The sequence below is a fragment of the Toxoplasma gondii genome, chromosome XI (genome assembly GCF_000006565.2).
Source record: "Toxoplasma gondii ME49 chromosome XI, whole genome shotgun sequence".
Classification (NCBI taxonomy): domain Eukaryota; phylum Apicomplexa; class Conoidasida; order Eucoccidiorida; family Sarcocystidae; genus Toxoplasma; species Toxoplasma gondii.
In genome coordinates, this window is record NC_031479.1 from 3,827,952 (window position 1) to 3,842,864 (window position 14,913).

Here is a 14,913-nt window from a genome sequence, read left to right on the forward strand (position 1 = left end):
AGAAAGTCATCTTTCGCCTTCTGATTTCCATCGAGCTGCAAAAATGGAGAACTATCATGTCGTCTCAATAGCATAAGCAGGCGTAGTAGCACTTTAGGGTTGCGTTCCTCGCGAACGGAACAAAGATTCTCTCATTAGTATCATAAATACCGGAAGAACCTACAGTAAACAAAGTAGCATCCGGCTCCCGAGCTGTCCCTACTTCCCTAGCAAGCAGACGAGATGCCGTGCCAACAGTCGGAACGCGCTCGCTTTTGAGTTCGCTTTCTGATCCCGAGAGAGAGCGCAGAAGTAGACGTCTTAGCAGAGGAAACGCGCGAGTCGACTGTTGCCAAGGCGCCTCGCTTGCTTGCTGGGAAACTAGGGATATCTCAGGAGGCTGATGCTATTATATTTTCACTGGGTTAGCTTCCTGATCCCAAGGAAAGGCGCAGAAGTAGAGGTCTTACCATTCTTTTTGACCTTCCCGGCTTTCTCCCTCGCTTGGCAAGCGTTACTCTCTGCTGATGTGTCACCGTCCATACAACAATGTGTCACGTCGCTGTGACTAAGCAACATTATCAAACAACCCAATCGTTTGTCCTGGCGTTCTCGAGGACCGCGACAGCCGCTGCATATGATGAAGCCAGGAAGAATTCCCACCGGTTTTCCCCTTTTTTTTCTTTTCGACTGAATCTCTCCGGTGACTCTCGGTTTTGTTCGCTGCATTTCGATGTTGGGAGTGCTTTGTTTCATGCTTGATGCTTCCTGGGTGCTAACAACAATCAGCTCGTAAAACAGAGGTGGCGACAAAAAGAAGGTCGAGATTTATTTGTTCTTGGTGTCAGCGGAGTCGGTTTCGTCTCGAGAGGCACTTGCTTTTTCGTTTACAAAGCTAGACGTTTCAGCAAGCGTGATGACGATGAAATCGACCATGTTCAAGACATCATTGCTCGAACGAACCTTCTGAACTGCTGTGACACGAGAACAGCAAGTCATTTTTGCCCATTTCCTAGCTCTGCTGTGCGAGGGATGGTGCTACGAGTGGTGATCAACAGCGGCGGGGACTAACGGTGATAATTTATCTTTGTATTGAAAGATAGATATGCAGGATAGAACTATTTTTCTGCAAGTTCTACCCATGTGTATAATTATGATGACACAATAAAACACACCGTGTTTTTCAGTAAGCCTCTCCCGGGGCCCTTTCACCGGTTAGTGCGTCTACTCCACTTTCATCATTTGCTTCCCGGAACATATCCCTCTCTTCTTCCTCATTTCCTTGATTCCGGTTTCGGAGTGTTTTTGTATGGCTCGTGCCTGATCAAACGAAACAATGAAGGAAAGAAACCAATATACCTCGACGCCTTACACAGCAGAACACTCAGGAGAGGAGGGAGGCGGAATGCAGCCAAACATGCTGTCTTCGGTTGAGCGAAAAGGAAGTGAGAAGATGGGAGAACACAGGAGAGAAAGACAGAAAGTAGAGGTAACGAAGGACGCGACACAGGAGGGAGGAGAGGCGACGGCTGACCATGAAATATTGGAGGGGAAAAAACGTACAAATCCAGATACGCAGAGAGGTCAGATGAGCATGGGAAACGACGGAGGTGCAACAGGAGAATCGTGTCAAGCATATCATCGAATGCCTGGTTCAAGCCGTACCACCGGGGTGGAAGACGCAACCCACAGATCTTCAACAATGGAAAGACGTTTGAAGGAGAGAGACGTGTCTCGTGGGAACAAATTCTTTCCTGGCGATGCTGCCTCAGCTTCCCCTCGTCAAGATATTGGAGACGGAACAGGGACACCGGACGCGTCGGGGCCAACACGCAGCCCTCCTCTCTGTTGTGCCTCTGCTTCTGTTGAGAACTGCGAAAGCAAAAGTATAGTCGCTCCTTGCCCCTCGTGCGAAGAAAGACACAAAGAAACCTCAAATACAAGTGTAACTGCCTGTACTTCTACCACGCTGAAACAGGATTCTAACGATTTCCCCGTGCTACTTGGACGGGAAAATCCCAGTCGTGAAATGCTGCCCTGTTGTTCCGCTTCCTCTTTAACATTGGCCTCTCCTGTTGCGCTGCTTCCTCCATCTGGGCCGAACGAACATACCCGAATGGCGTGTGTAAGGGCGCAGAGAGGAACGAGGAGAGACACGATTACGCCTCAACAGAAAGAAGCCATTTCTTTCCCGTCTCCTTCGGGGTATGAAGACGACAAAAACAAGAATCAAAGGACGGGTGTCCCCGTTCACGCCGGTTTCCAAGATGCTATACTCAATTGGACAAACGTGACGCCGCGACTACATGTGTGGCTTCTCGTTTTTCTCGTGTGTTGCTTCCTTGTTTATCGCTGTCTTATTTGGCACTATCCGCGAGGCGTTTCTACGCTTCACACACTAACCGGATGCATATCTACACTTGCCAGAAATATACTGTCACTTCCACATCACATCTACACCTTTTATGTCACGCATTTCGACCCGTCCTCTCTTCGCTCTTTCAGTATAGCCTGCTTTGACCCCGAAGACCTCCCCCTGCCGCTACGTGTGAATTCATTCCCGCTTTTTCGGCAAGTTTTCTCTGTGTTGTTTGCATTTTTCGCCACAGTCCGGCACGGGCTGGCGTGGCCGGGACAGGTTCCCATTCCTAGATGCGAAACCACCCTTCTGCCAAGTTACGATTTTGTCGTCATCGGAAGCGGGACAGCTGGATCGGTTATTGCAGGACGACTCTCTTCTTCATTCATTTCTCCAACCTCGTTATCTTCGTCAACAGCTCCTTTGGCTGCCGGGTCCACTTCGGGCGTGTCTGTGCTTCTCATTGAAGCTGGAAATCTCCCAGACCTGCGGATCTTTTCCCCTCACATCATTCCACTGATGACACTCGAGAACCAGAGGTCCGGCATCGACTGGAAATTCGTCACAGAGAAACAAGCAAACGCATGCAAGGTAGGCATGCCACACATATAGAAGTGTGTATGTGTATATAGGAGAAAACGGCCACGCTGATTTACGGCCCCTGAAGGAATGATAAATCACTGTACAAAACGACAGCTGTGGAACACTTCCCACTGTGGTACTGGGTGAAAAGGTACCTAGGTCATTCGACCTCCTAGAACACAGCAAATGAGGAAGACGTTCACATGTAAATCCGTTTCCTTTCCCCATATAAAAATGTGATATCGTTTTTATCTTCCCTAAAGACTGTCTGACTCCTTGTCGTAGACGTACACTTGAAGGCAAAGCTACGAATCTGTCCTCCTTGTTACTCAGGTCCCCATGTGTCGGTGTATAGGTAGATGTAACATCTTTTTTTGCCGCGTTGTCTGTCACAGTGCGCAACTATGACATCCCATTTCCCGTTTCGGGACCCCAGCTGTTTCTCACAGGCACAACTCTCGCTTTGATCTTCAGGGTCTGAATCAGAACGTATCTTTCTGGCCGAGAGGAAAGATCGGGGGAGGCTCAAGTGTCTTGAATTACATGCTTTATGTTCGTGGCCACCGAGACGACTACAACTCTTGGGCTGCGTGCGTAGGCGATTCGTCATGGAGTTACGAGAACGTGCTGCCCTATTTCAAACGGCTCGAACGCGTTACTTTCCCTCTCGACGAAGGGAATCGAAAATACAGGTACTTGGGGTTTCGCTTCTCGTGGAAAAAGACCCGCATCCAATAACACTACTCGAGACTTCTATGAATCATATCGTGTCTATCTCTCCCAACATGTCTTTTCATCCAAACGGCCCTTTCTCGGAAACAGCGACATGTCCACTGTTTGCTTTAAAGTCTCTGTGAAAGAACTTCTTTCCGCAAAATGTTTTGCCGCCTATCACAACCCCCAACATGGAGAGCGGCTTACAAGAACAGTCGCTCCCTGCCGCCTGTTTCTGGGGTGTGCAGGCTGCTAAATAAAGTCTGTTTTGTATTTCGCTTCGCCGTTCTGTATCGAGGTTTCGCCGCCTCCTCGTAAACACCCGTGACGCTTTCTCCCGTTTTATTCCGTGAGTTCGCCCGCCTTCCTGGTCGCGAAGACGCCGTTCCTTCCACACTGTCATGGCTTTTTCGTTACCCGTAAAACTGTTCTAGAACACCGCATCCAAACACTATCTGCCGTCGCGCTGCACTCTGATTCTTTGCTCAGAGGGACTTCGGGTCCAGTTCCAGTTTCGTTTAAAGAGCCGCCGCTCGATCCTGCCGTGTCTGCGTTCCTGGCTGCCGGTGCGGCCCTCGGTTTCGCGCCTCAGCAAGATTATAACAGCGCTGAACTCGAGGGCGTTTCCCCTTTTCAGTACAACACAGAGTTCGGGAGACGCGTTACCTCCTTTCAGAGCTACTTGTACACTGGCGAGCACGACAAAAAGAGCCGCTTACACGCCCTGTTCGGCGTTCGGGCGACGAAAATTCTTTTTGACGAAAAGAAACGCGTCGTTGGCGTGAACGTGGTGAAAGAAGCAGAGTGCTCGGAGGAAGCTTGGGGAACGTGCGACGTGAGAACGGTAAGGGAGAAAAGGTACCAGAAGGCAAAAACACGGAACAGCGGATGCGCGAAAGAACATAGCATAGACAATCACGGCTGCAATAGAAGAAGCATCAAATCCTGGTAAACTTACGGCAAAACGATCGGCTACGTGGAAAAGGTGGACGTGCTCAAACAGAACGGAATTTCGCCGAAGTCGGTGTGGTGGGTGGAACGTTCCGGAGGACTCGGACGGGGGAAAGAGGAAATAAAATGAACACGAGGAAACGAAGGAACACGCAGCCTGAGTGACAGTTGCCCAATGCAGCCTACAAGCTCTTTTCGTAATTTGGAGAAAATTGGTTGAGAGGAACGGGCAAATAAACACTTCCTTTTCGCTGCCGCTTTGTCTTCACAGATTCAGGTCAATGAAGAAGTGATTCTTGCCGCCGGAGCAGTACAGACGCCACAACTTCTCGAATTGTCAGGTTCGTGCCTGTTCCCTTCCTTGTTTGCTGCCACACAAATCACTTGCTACATGTCTGTCTCCGCATTCCTCATTCTTCTCCAATCGCCCATGCGTGTGGGTGGCCGCATGTGTCTCCACGTTTCCATCTCGTTCTTCCGCATGCGTGCGCACCATATAGCCAGAAATATATATATATATATATATATATATATATACATTTGACTGTATCATTTCCCAGGTATGCAGGGCACATATGTGCAAGTAGGTGTCGAGATCTTTGTGAATCGCCTACATATGCATACCATCCTAAAGAAGGAGTGACGCGTCGATGCTTATGCATGCGTTTATCGTCGCCTACAAGCTCACATATACGTAGTTCTCCAATTGCACTCGTTATTATACACATCTCTGTGTAGGGAAACGTTTGATACGAGGCGCGATTCTACTGTGTGCTTTGCAGGGATAGGTGCTGCGTCACGGCTCGAGGCCTTGGGCATCGATGTGACTGCGAATTTACCAGCAGTCGGGGAGAATCTCCAAGACCACTTTTACACGCCCCGTCTGTACACTCTCAAGAAACATTTGCCGGCAGAGTTTTTTCACTCCCTTGTCGTGAGTAAGCCGTGGACGGAGCTGCGCCGAGAGGACAAGTCCAAACAGAAGAGAGAGGAAAATTCGCGAGAAAGGGGAGCTTCCGTGAAATCCATGGGAATCAACAAAGAGACTCGAGCGCGAGAAACTTCTTCCCAGTCTTCTTTTGCCTCCCGCCCCTCTGCCTCAAATGCGCCATCTGCGTCCTCTTCCGCGTTCGCGTCTTCCTCTCCCGCTTCCGCCTCCCCCTCCGGCTCCTCTGCTGCTGCTTCTTCCATTGTGATAGAACGTCTTGGAGAGGGAGCAGGAGAGAGGGAAACGGCTGTGGAGGTGACTCTTGAAAGTGCAAATCGGGAACGAGGCACGCGCTTCGGTGCCATTCTCGATTTCCTCTTGTTCGGAAAAGGAGTCCTCACCACATCAGGTCCGTTGACCCTTTTCCGTGAAACTTAGGAGGACAGATGAGAGACTAAACGGGAGCTTGATACCGTTGACGAACGCTGAACGCTTTCACAATTGAGGGGGGGAAGTGGTAGAGAACAGAGTGCAACGTAGACTCCACCTGTATGGTTTGGATGTGTTAACATTTTTTTTCGCGAAACGCAACACTCGGGAAGTAAAACACACAGCTGAGTGAGCATCAGAGAAGTCTGTACAGGAAAACGACGCAGAGACAAAAGGGGGAAAGACGACCAGGTTTTCAAAGCGCCGGAGTTGCACGGTATCTCTGCACATCTGTGAGCGTTTCAGTCCTTCTACCTTTTGCGCTCCATACATCTACGTCTCTACCAATCGCCCATTTTTGACATCGATACAGATAATTCGGAATCAAACTCGTAGTATATCGACTCCCCACGAAATGCTCGTAAATACTCCTGTCTCAGAAACTAGCGTTTGTAGAAAGAGCAGTGAACGGTGGTAGTGGATAAGCGACAGTTTCGGGTCGACGTTCCGAAGAAAAGAGAAAACAAAAATGGCTTTGTGCTGTTTTTTCCGTGTGCGAGTCCAGGTGCAGATGCTCATTTGGTAACAGGACAACTCGTGACGGAGACCGAGGAAGAACTCGAGAAAGAAGCAGACTTGGAGTCTCTGTTTCCTTCCTCGTGTCCCCGAAACCTGAAGCTTCCCGACATACAAATCCACTTCTTCAATGGTAGGTGTCAGGCGCTGACAAACGTTAACCGTCTTGGTTTTTTGCGCCGCGGGATGTTTCTCCGAAGATCTCCGTTTTTGAATTTTCGGTTCAGGCTTGTGCGTTCCGTGAGGTTTAAGGAAAACTGGTTTCTTCTTTTCCTCCTTTCTTCAGCCTTGCCAGAAAGCGGCGCGCTTTCACAGTTCATGAACTTGCCGTCTGCGCTCAGTCGCCTCGTCGGCAGCCCTCTCGACTGGGATGAAGCGTTCGAGCCTGGTGAAGAAGGTGGCGAAGTGCGACAGAGCCCGAACGAGATGGAGGGAGGCCACCGCGAAGAAACACACGCGAAAACTGCCAGGCAAACGCACAAGTTTCCCACCCCTCATGGAGCGATTATGCTGCCCGTCCTTCTTCACCCAAGAAGCAGGGGATTCGTGCATGCAAAGTCCAAAAACCCTTTCCAGCCTCCCATCATCGACCCTCTCTACATGCAAAACAAACGCGATCTTCGAGCACTTGTCGAGGGTCAGTTCTGTTGCATCACGCGCCACACAACACTATATGTATATACAGACAAATGTATGTTCAAACGTAGGTCTCTATATACGAATACGTGGAAGCAATCTGCTGGGGTGCTGGTGTACAGCAGCAAAACCGCGGTTGTCTGTACCTCATATCTGGAGTCTCACTCTGTATCCTAGGTACTGCACTGTCTCTCTTTATTGGGTTCGACCTATACAGTTCTGGATATATATATATATATATCTATATGTATATATATATATATATATATATATGGATGCACGTATTTACCGTGTGTTGGGAATGTTTGGTCACTGTGAGCGAAAGTTGAATTGTTGAGAGACAGCAGAGCACGCAGAATTCAATTTGTGGGCAGAAATGCGGGCAAGATACGAATCGCTAGGTTGCTGTATTTTTCTATAAAGTGGAAAACCCGTCGTTCTCCGCGCATGCGTTGCCATGTGTGATCCCTGAAACGCGCACGCAAACGGTGACGCATGCACCGAAGCGTTCATTTGAAGTGGCTTGAATATGTATCGAGGGCGTTACATAGAGAAACAGAAACTGAAGAAGCCGTCCGTATTTTTTCAAACACAGAGGACGACACTGGATGCTCCTTTGCATTGCGTCTTGGTACCCCCCACTCCTCTACCAAGACCTGTTTTCATGGCCCTTTCTGCTCTTTTTCCGTCTGTGAAGCTTTCAGTTTTTCGTGTCATGTTGTCTTGTTCCCAGGCCTCAAAATCATCGACCGCCTCGTCGCCGAACCACCTCTCAGAGATTTGATTAAAAAAGAATTGCTTCCGTCTTGCGACTTCCACATGCCTCACCCTCCCAAGAGTGACTCGACGCTTGAACCAAACGCCCCCCGTTCTTCGTCTTCTGTTTGTTCTGCTTCTTGTTCTTGTTCTTCAGCGGTTTTCCAGTCTCCGTCGGTGTCACTGGCACTTGCGTCGGGAGAAGAGCCCTCTGCTTCGTGCTCGGTTGGGGCGTTTCGTGAGGCTGCGCCTGCTGGCGAGTCTGCTTCTGCTCCCTTGTTCTCGACTCCCGGCAGGACTCAGACGACGACGGCGTTTCCAGTGAACACATTCTCCCACTCTGCTGAGCACGTGGAGTTTTGTGACTTCGTGGAGGAGTATCGGCAGGGGAAAAGAAGCTACGAGTCGATTCTAGAGAAACTGGTGAGGTATTTCACCCTCACGCTCTACCACCCAGTGGGGACAGCACGAATGGGTCGCGGTCGCGGAGACAGAGGTGGAGGGAAAGCAGAGAAGAGCAGAGCGGAACAACAGGAGAAAGGGCGCGTGCAAGAAGTCGGAGGGGAGAGAGAGACACAAACGCGGTCCGACAGAGGCTTTGTCAGAAACGGCGAGCAGAAAAGACACCCAGAAGAACGAGGAAAAGAACACGCACAGGACGGGGGAGAAAGCCAGACATCCGGAGCGCAGGAGACAGAAACGCAGAAAAGAAAAGGAAAAGAAGAGATATGGGCGGCCGATGCCGTGGTTGATTCTCGGCTTCGCGTCTGCGGCGGAGCCTGTGTCTCCGGTCTGAGAATTGCCGACGCTTCCGTCATGCCGCATCTGCCTTCGGGGAACACACAAGCAGCCGTCATGATGATTGCTGAGAAGGCTGCGGACTTCATTCTCGAAGAGAGACAGATGCGACGACGAAATGCGCCCAGAGACCTCCAGGCCAATGCCGAAGACAGACGGTAAAAAGTGGGTTCACTTCATGTTTTGTGTGAGAAACACACGCGGGCAAGGTGGAGGAACGCGCTGGTCGCGAACGAACGTCAAAAAAATAGAGAGGAGAGACAACCAAAGGAGGTTTGGTGCAAGTTTCTCGCGAACGTCATGAAGTGGGACAGACAAGTTCTGCAACGCATACACGGAGAAACGAGTCCTGAAGTGAAACGAAAAACTCGAGATGCTTGCATCTGAGAATGGGAGAAGCGACAGATGCCGGTCTACTCTGAGACTGCAGCTCGAGTCGTTCTCTTTTGTCTCGTTTTCTGAATAAGAAGTTCTCTTGATTCTCCTGTCAGGTTTTTGGCGGTGGATGCATGCAATGTGCCTGCCGGCCAACTTTGTTCGTTTGTTCATTCGATTCCGTTGGCAGTTCCTTGTGAAACGCACCACTCGGATTCTTTTACAGGGAGACACAGACGAGGGGAAGACACCATCGGGAAGCGGCAAAAGGGAAATGCCGGCCGAGCACCGAGAGAAGCGTCTCTCACGATGTGGTGGGGAAAACGAGTTTCGAGTTTTGCGTTAGGACGCATGCAAACTACCGAGAGAAATAAGTCAACAGAACGGTTCAACCAGACACGACCGGGAGAGAGATGCACGCGAGAAGAACACAGCTCCCTCCGCATGCTGACAAGCGACAGACCGTCACAATAGGTTGTACGAATAGACACGGATGCGCTCGAGTTCACGAGGATGAGAGGCACCTGTATATACGTGCGTACATCAAGGTAAAAACCTCTTCGTAGGAGGGGCGTTAAGGAGTCGCACAAGCGAAAGAACGAACGAAGTGTCCTCGAGAGAGAGGCTCTTTTCTTTCCTGAAAACGACTGCATGCAGTTTCCTCAGCAGTGCACGCTTCGCGGCAGGGAACACTGGCTTCACTTCGGAAGATTTCCAGGGTACAGCGGGTGATATGTCGGCAAGGCAGTAAGCGCAGGCGGCACCGAAGGTTGACGCAGCTGAAAATAGAGCGAAAGGAAACATTCTCCGACGAACTCATGTTTCCGAAGCCTGGAGACCTACCTCTGTAAATGTTTTCTTCTTCTTACATCGATCTATAGGAAACTACGTCTACCAAATGCATCTTGCTGTTTCTCTGTATCTATATAAATGGCTGTCTGTCAATTCACCTACGTGTAAATATATGTCGCTCTCCCTGTGCCCCCTTGCATACAGTAGCATATATCGACGAAGACACATCTATACTTTCCCTCCTCTGGGTTCCACACAAGCGGGTGAACTTGTACCCATGATTTGTTTGAGCAATCAGCTGTTCAGTGGAAACCCAAAGAAGGTCTGTGGCACAAAACACCAGTGATGCATTTTCACAGTTCATAAAAAGTCATCTCCTCTGGGGGAATTGACAATTTCGTATTCACGTAAGTATATAAGAGAAGCACGGACACTGCATAGAAGTGTGAGTGACGGTGCTTCCGCGTGTGCATGCATGCATGCATTTGCTTTCTCTCCTCTGCTTCGCACTCTGTGCCACCCATAGTCTTTGCAAACGTGGAAGTACATGCGATTTCGAAAGGCCAAAAAGCTTCTTACTTTGAAGACACCCCATTTGACGGCTTGTCTCCGCTTCCGGAGCTTCTCTGCACGCCTACGCCTCTCGTCCTGAAAGAAAAGACAACTGTCGCGTGGAACTCCATTTAGCCTCAAATACATGCAGATTCAATACGCAAACTGGTACTTGTACACAGATGAAAAACGTGAGACATGCAGACATGTGTGCAATATATATATATATATATATATATACGCATTTACACAACTGTGATCAGTATGTCCACACAACGAGTCCAAGGACATATATTTATACCTACCTACCTATCGATAAATACAGCGATGCATGCGTTTATATATATATATATATATTTGTAGACCTGACAATAAATGTATACAAGCACATCAATCTGTCTGCACAGGACTCGGCCAACGCAGTTTTACAAGAGCACACACACACACTCTGTGTATATTTGTTTATTTATATGAAGTGATTGGTGGATGTGATATTTTGAGTAGAGACTTACAAAGGAGTAGATAAGCATCCGACGATACATTTCTCCACGAATGAAGAGAGAACGCTTTCGGCCGTACTGGGGATAAGGCCCTCCCCATACATAGGGAGGCAGGCCTGCCTCGATACGTTGGCCCATGTACCGCTTGCGGATTCTGACGATTCTCTGCCGAATCTTCTTTTCCACAGAACGGATGCCTGCAGAAAGAGGGAGAAGCAGACAGCGCGCCAGCAGAGAGAGAATAAGGAAAACATGGCTTGACAACGCGGGTGTCCGGCGCGAAGAACGACGACGAGACCCCTCCCCCCCTCACCAATTGGAAACGAACTTACGATTCCTGTTCCCTCGTGAGGTTCTACATGTCGTGAGAGAGATATGGATGGTGTGCTGCATGATATAGTGGACGCATGCGTGATGCTCCTGGTGGACCGACACACGCTTGAATTCCACCCAGGTGAGTCTTTTACTGGCATCAACAGACATAAACATGCATCTGCGTATAGATGTACTATAGGTCCGTCGTGGACATGAACAGAAGAACGCGTGAGTGACAGACCCGAGGCGTTTCTTTGTACATTTTCACATGCACCTGCACGAACGCATCTGGCTGTGCTGATCTGTCTCGAGAATGCCCAGCAGAAGAGGAAACGAACCAGGTTTATGTTTGCCGATTCGGCGACTCCATCGCCCGCGAAAGTTGTATTTCCATTTGTAGCGATAGTCGCGCGTCAGAGGTTTGTGGCGTTCGAGAAGAAAATCTTGAGTAGGCGACGCACAGCTGCTGACGACCTGGAAGTGAAGACGCAAGTGACAGCAGACGCAGATGCTGCATATGCAGAGAGACGGACCACAGCCTCAACAAGTCTCTCTCACTCACACACACGCACAAACATCCCAAAAGTTCTCAAGTTCTGGCTGCCGATAAACGTCTCGCTCATTCGCCGCCACCAAACGGATCTGGTCCGTGCCGCGTACTCTTGACACTAGCGTCTACTAGGGGCTGCTTTTTTTTCGTCGCTGGACGTGATACGGAGGTACAAGATGCACAACAGACAAAGAAAGAAAGAGATAAACGGATGTAAAGAGACAAAGATGGACAGGACATAGACAGAGACTCCCAGTCACAGAAATGGAAGCAAAGAGACTGACTGAGAGAGACAGCTGCAGAGACAGAAAACGAAACAGAGATACTCAGACAGCGACACACCGAAACGGAGACCCTGAGATTCAGGGAGAAACCGAGTCGTGATATTCCTTGATCGACTTGGATTTTCTTGTTTAAAACTCGAGAAGCCTGCGGGTACCTTGAGAGAGATGATTCGCGGCGAGTAGAGAGGAATGCGTTGCTCGACGCCAATTCCCTCATAGGAGTTTCGCAGCACGAAGGAAGAGTTCAGGCGCTTCTTTCTGACCTCCACGCAGTAGCCTGCAAAAACCATACAGTCGAGCTGGGAACCGGTGCAGAAACGAGCGACAGATGAATCTTTCTTCCGCTTCCTCTGCCGCCGTGGAAACACATGCATGTTTTCCTGCATGCATGGAGACGTCTGAGAGGCGGCCTAGCTCAACGCTTACCCTGGAAAGTCGCAAACGTTTGCTGAGAGCGAGAGAGCTCATACTTCACTTCCATCAAGTCTCCCGGGCCGAAGAGAGGAACCTGCGCGGACAGACGCCCACACACCTTTGGCTGTTAGAGTTTCTACTGTATTGATACGCAAACCTAGAGCGAAAACCGGAGAGCGAACAAGAGGCAAAACAAGAGAGAGAAAAGAGAGAGAATACGAGGCAGAGCATGTGAAGGAACCAGTGTGAAGGATAGCATCTTACTGTAAGGTAGTCGTACAAACACATACACACAAGTGTATCAGACTACGGCATGTTATTCTACTGGACTCACATTCACACCTGTCTCTCTGTCTATCGACATATGTTTATCTATCTCTCCCTTTCTCCCTCTCTCTGTGTACACATACAGTATACTGCATGCAAAAGATGCGCGTGCGTGGCTGCGGAGGGGCGGGATTCGTTGATGGACTGACCTGGAAGTTTCGCTGTTTGTCTAATCTCTCAATTTCAATCTGCTGCAGATGACGCATCGTCTGCCTGCATGTCCGAGCGACAAGCGGCTGCATCTTCGCCGCAGGGGTATCGGCAATGGGCTCTCCGGCCCAAATTCCGAATTTGTTGAGCGTCGCGGCGTCACGTTCCTCCTTTTTCAGGTGTCTGTACAGCCGAAGGCGCTCCTCCTCCTCCATGAGCTTGGCGAGGTGCGAAGGCGCTCGCGGGAGGCATTGAGGCGGCTGGAGCAGCGAAGCCTTTCCGGACGGTTGCAGGCAGCTTTCCACGAAGGCCCCCCGACGTTCGTCTTCTTCCTTCTGCAGAGGCGGCGGCCAGAAGCGGGTCGTTTCGCGGTTGTCGACAGAGAACAGACGATTCGGCAGAGAGGAAGGCAGCACGCGGTGTCGCAGAGCGCGAGAGAAAACGCGAGAAAACGCAGACACCGGAGGATGCGCAGCAGATGCAGAGGATGCAGCAGAACCCAACGACGCAGACCAGCAGGAAAAGGAAGGAGAGAGAGACGACACAGAGAGAGGAGAACGAGCAAGTGAGTCACGGCGTGGAAGAGGAGAAGAAGACGGAGAAGAAGAAGAGTTCGTGAGAGGGAAGGTGACCCTCGCTGCTTGGGCGCAGCCAAGAGAGACAGACGCGCCAGCGACGTCGCGTCGGAGAACCGAGGCTCTTCGCGGCGACGCGCATCCAGAAGGAGAGACAAAAGAGAGTCGAGAAGAAGACGAAGAAGAGAAGGAAGCTGTCGTCGGCTTTCTTGAGGTGTGAGGACTGTGGAAGCGTCGCGAAAAGACATGAACGCCTCCCTTACAGACAGAGAAGTGCGTTGGGTTCAGGCTGAAAGAAGAGACGCGGGGTGAAGGTGATGTCCACCGCGGCAGCCGCCAAGGAGAGACCCTGTGAGAAGCCGAGGCGGTGGTGACAGCACGGAGAACGGGCCAAAGGACTACGCCAGGCGAGAGCGGATTGAGCGACAACTGGCGCTCTGGCGGCTTGTCTGTCCGTTGGTGGGGAGAGGAGGAAACAGAAGACTCTGAGGAACTTGGCAGAGCTCTTCTCCATTTGAAACAATGAGGCACGCGTACAACAGGAGAAGGAGAGAGAGATCTGTGAGAGGAAGAAGAGAGAAATCTGTGAGAAGAAGGAGGGGGAGATCTATGAGAGGAAGCAGACAGCAGTCCCTGAGAGGGAGGAGAGATAGTGCTGTGAGAGGAAGGAGAGAAAGGCAGGGATGGAGACGCAGCAGAGAGGAGGGAGGACCGACACCGGAAAGAAGGCAGACGGCGAGATGACGCAGGTGAAGAGGAAAGAGAAGAGAAGTGACGGCGACAGGGAAAGGTCGGACGAACGAAGCAAGAAGGGGAGGGGAGAGAGCGACGAGATGTCGCAAAGGCGAAAGACGAGAGACAACGCGTAGGCAGGGATCTTCGTCGCCTGAATCTCTCGGTAGTCTTCCAGAAGCGGCAGCACGAGAGGTCCACAGAGGCGAGCAGGGAGACCGACTCTGTCGTGTAAGCGAAAGGGGAACCCATTTTGACACACTACGAAGGAGCTGTTCTCCGACGACGAGAGAAAGAGACGAATCGGGGAAGCTGGAAACGGGAGGAAGCCAACGACAAGAAAACACAAATCAAACAAGAAAGTGGAAGGAAAAGAGTCAGATGACCAGATCCACACGCGCCCCTCGACCAACGCCCAATCTGGGTAAAGGTGCGCCCGGAATTTCGGGTGTACATACACCCCACGCGAAAGCGGACAGACGGACGGAAGAACAAATCGAAGAAGAACGTCGTCTTTCTGCCAAGAACTCAGCAGAAGCGGCCACGCTTTTGAGAGGAGACGAGGAGGAAAGCCTGACCTTTTCTTGCATGCAGTTTGTGTCTTCCAAGTTTGCGGGGACGAGGCGCCGGCTCGAAACA

General features: G+C 50.5%; 2 protein-coding genes across 2 annotated transcripts; one reads left to right on the top strand and one right to left on the bottom strand.

Annotated features, from left to right (window-relative positions):
• Positions 1-2,922: 2,922 nt before the first annotated feature.
• On the top strand, positions 2,923-9,480 carry TGME49_313950 (GMC oxidoreductase; the record flags this gene model as incomplete). The annotated part of the gene is made up of 8 exons (XM_018782801.1): positions 2,923-2,929; positions 3,519-3,612; positions 4,124-4,478; positions 4,857-4,926; positions 5,368-5,922; positions 6,508-6,651; positions 6,805-7,155; positions 7,888-9,480. The coding sequence occupies 8 exons, from the start codon at positions 2,923-2,925 to the stop codon at positions 8,868-8,870; spliced, it is 2,559 nt and encodes an 852-aa protein (XP_018635392.1). The 3' UTR covers positions 8,871-9,480.
• Positions 9,190-14,782, bottom strand: TGME49_313960 (ribosomal protein L19 protein). The gene is made up of 7 exons (XM_002364565.2): positions 12,967-14,782; positions 12,503-12,584; positions 12,232-12,353; positions 11,581-11,716; positions 10,940-11,124; positions 10,455-10,523; positions 9,190-9,862 (listed from the first exon to the last, which is right to left on the bottom strand). The coding sequence occupies exons 1-7, from the start codon at positions 14,524-14,526 to the stop codon at positions 9,782-9,784; spliced, it is 2,235 nt and encodes a 744-aa protein (XP_002364606.2). The 5' UTR covers positions 14,527-14,782; the 3' UTR covers positions 9,190-9,781.
• Positions 14,783-14,913: the final 131 nt, after the last annotated feature.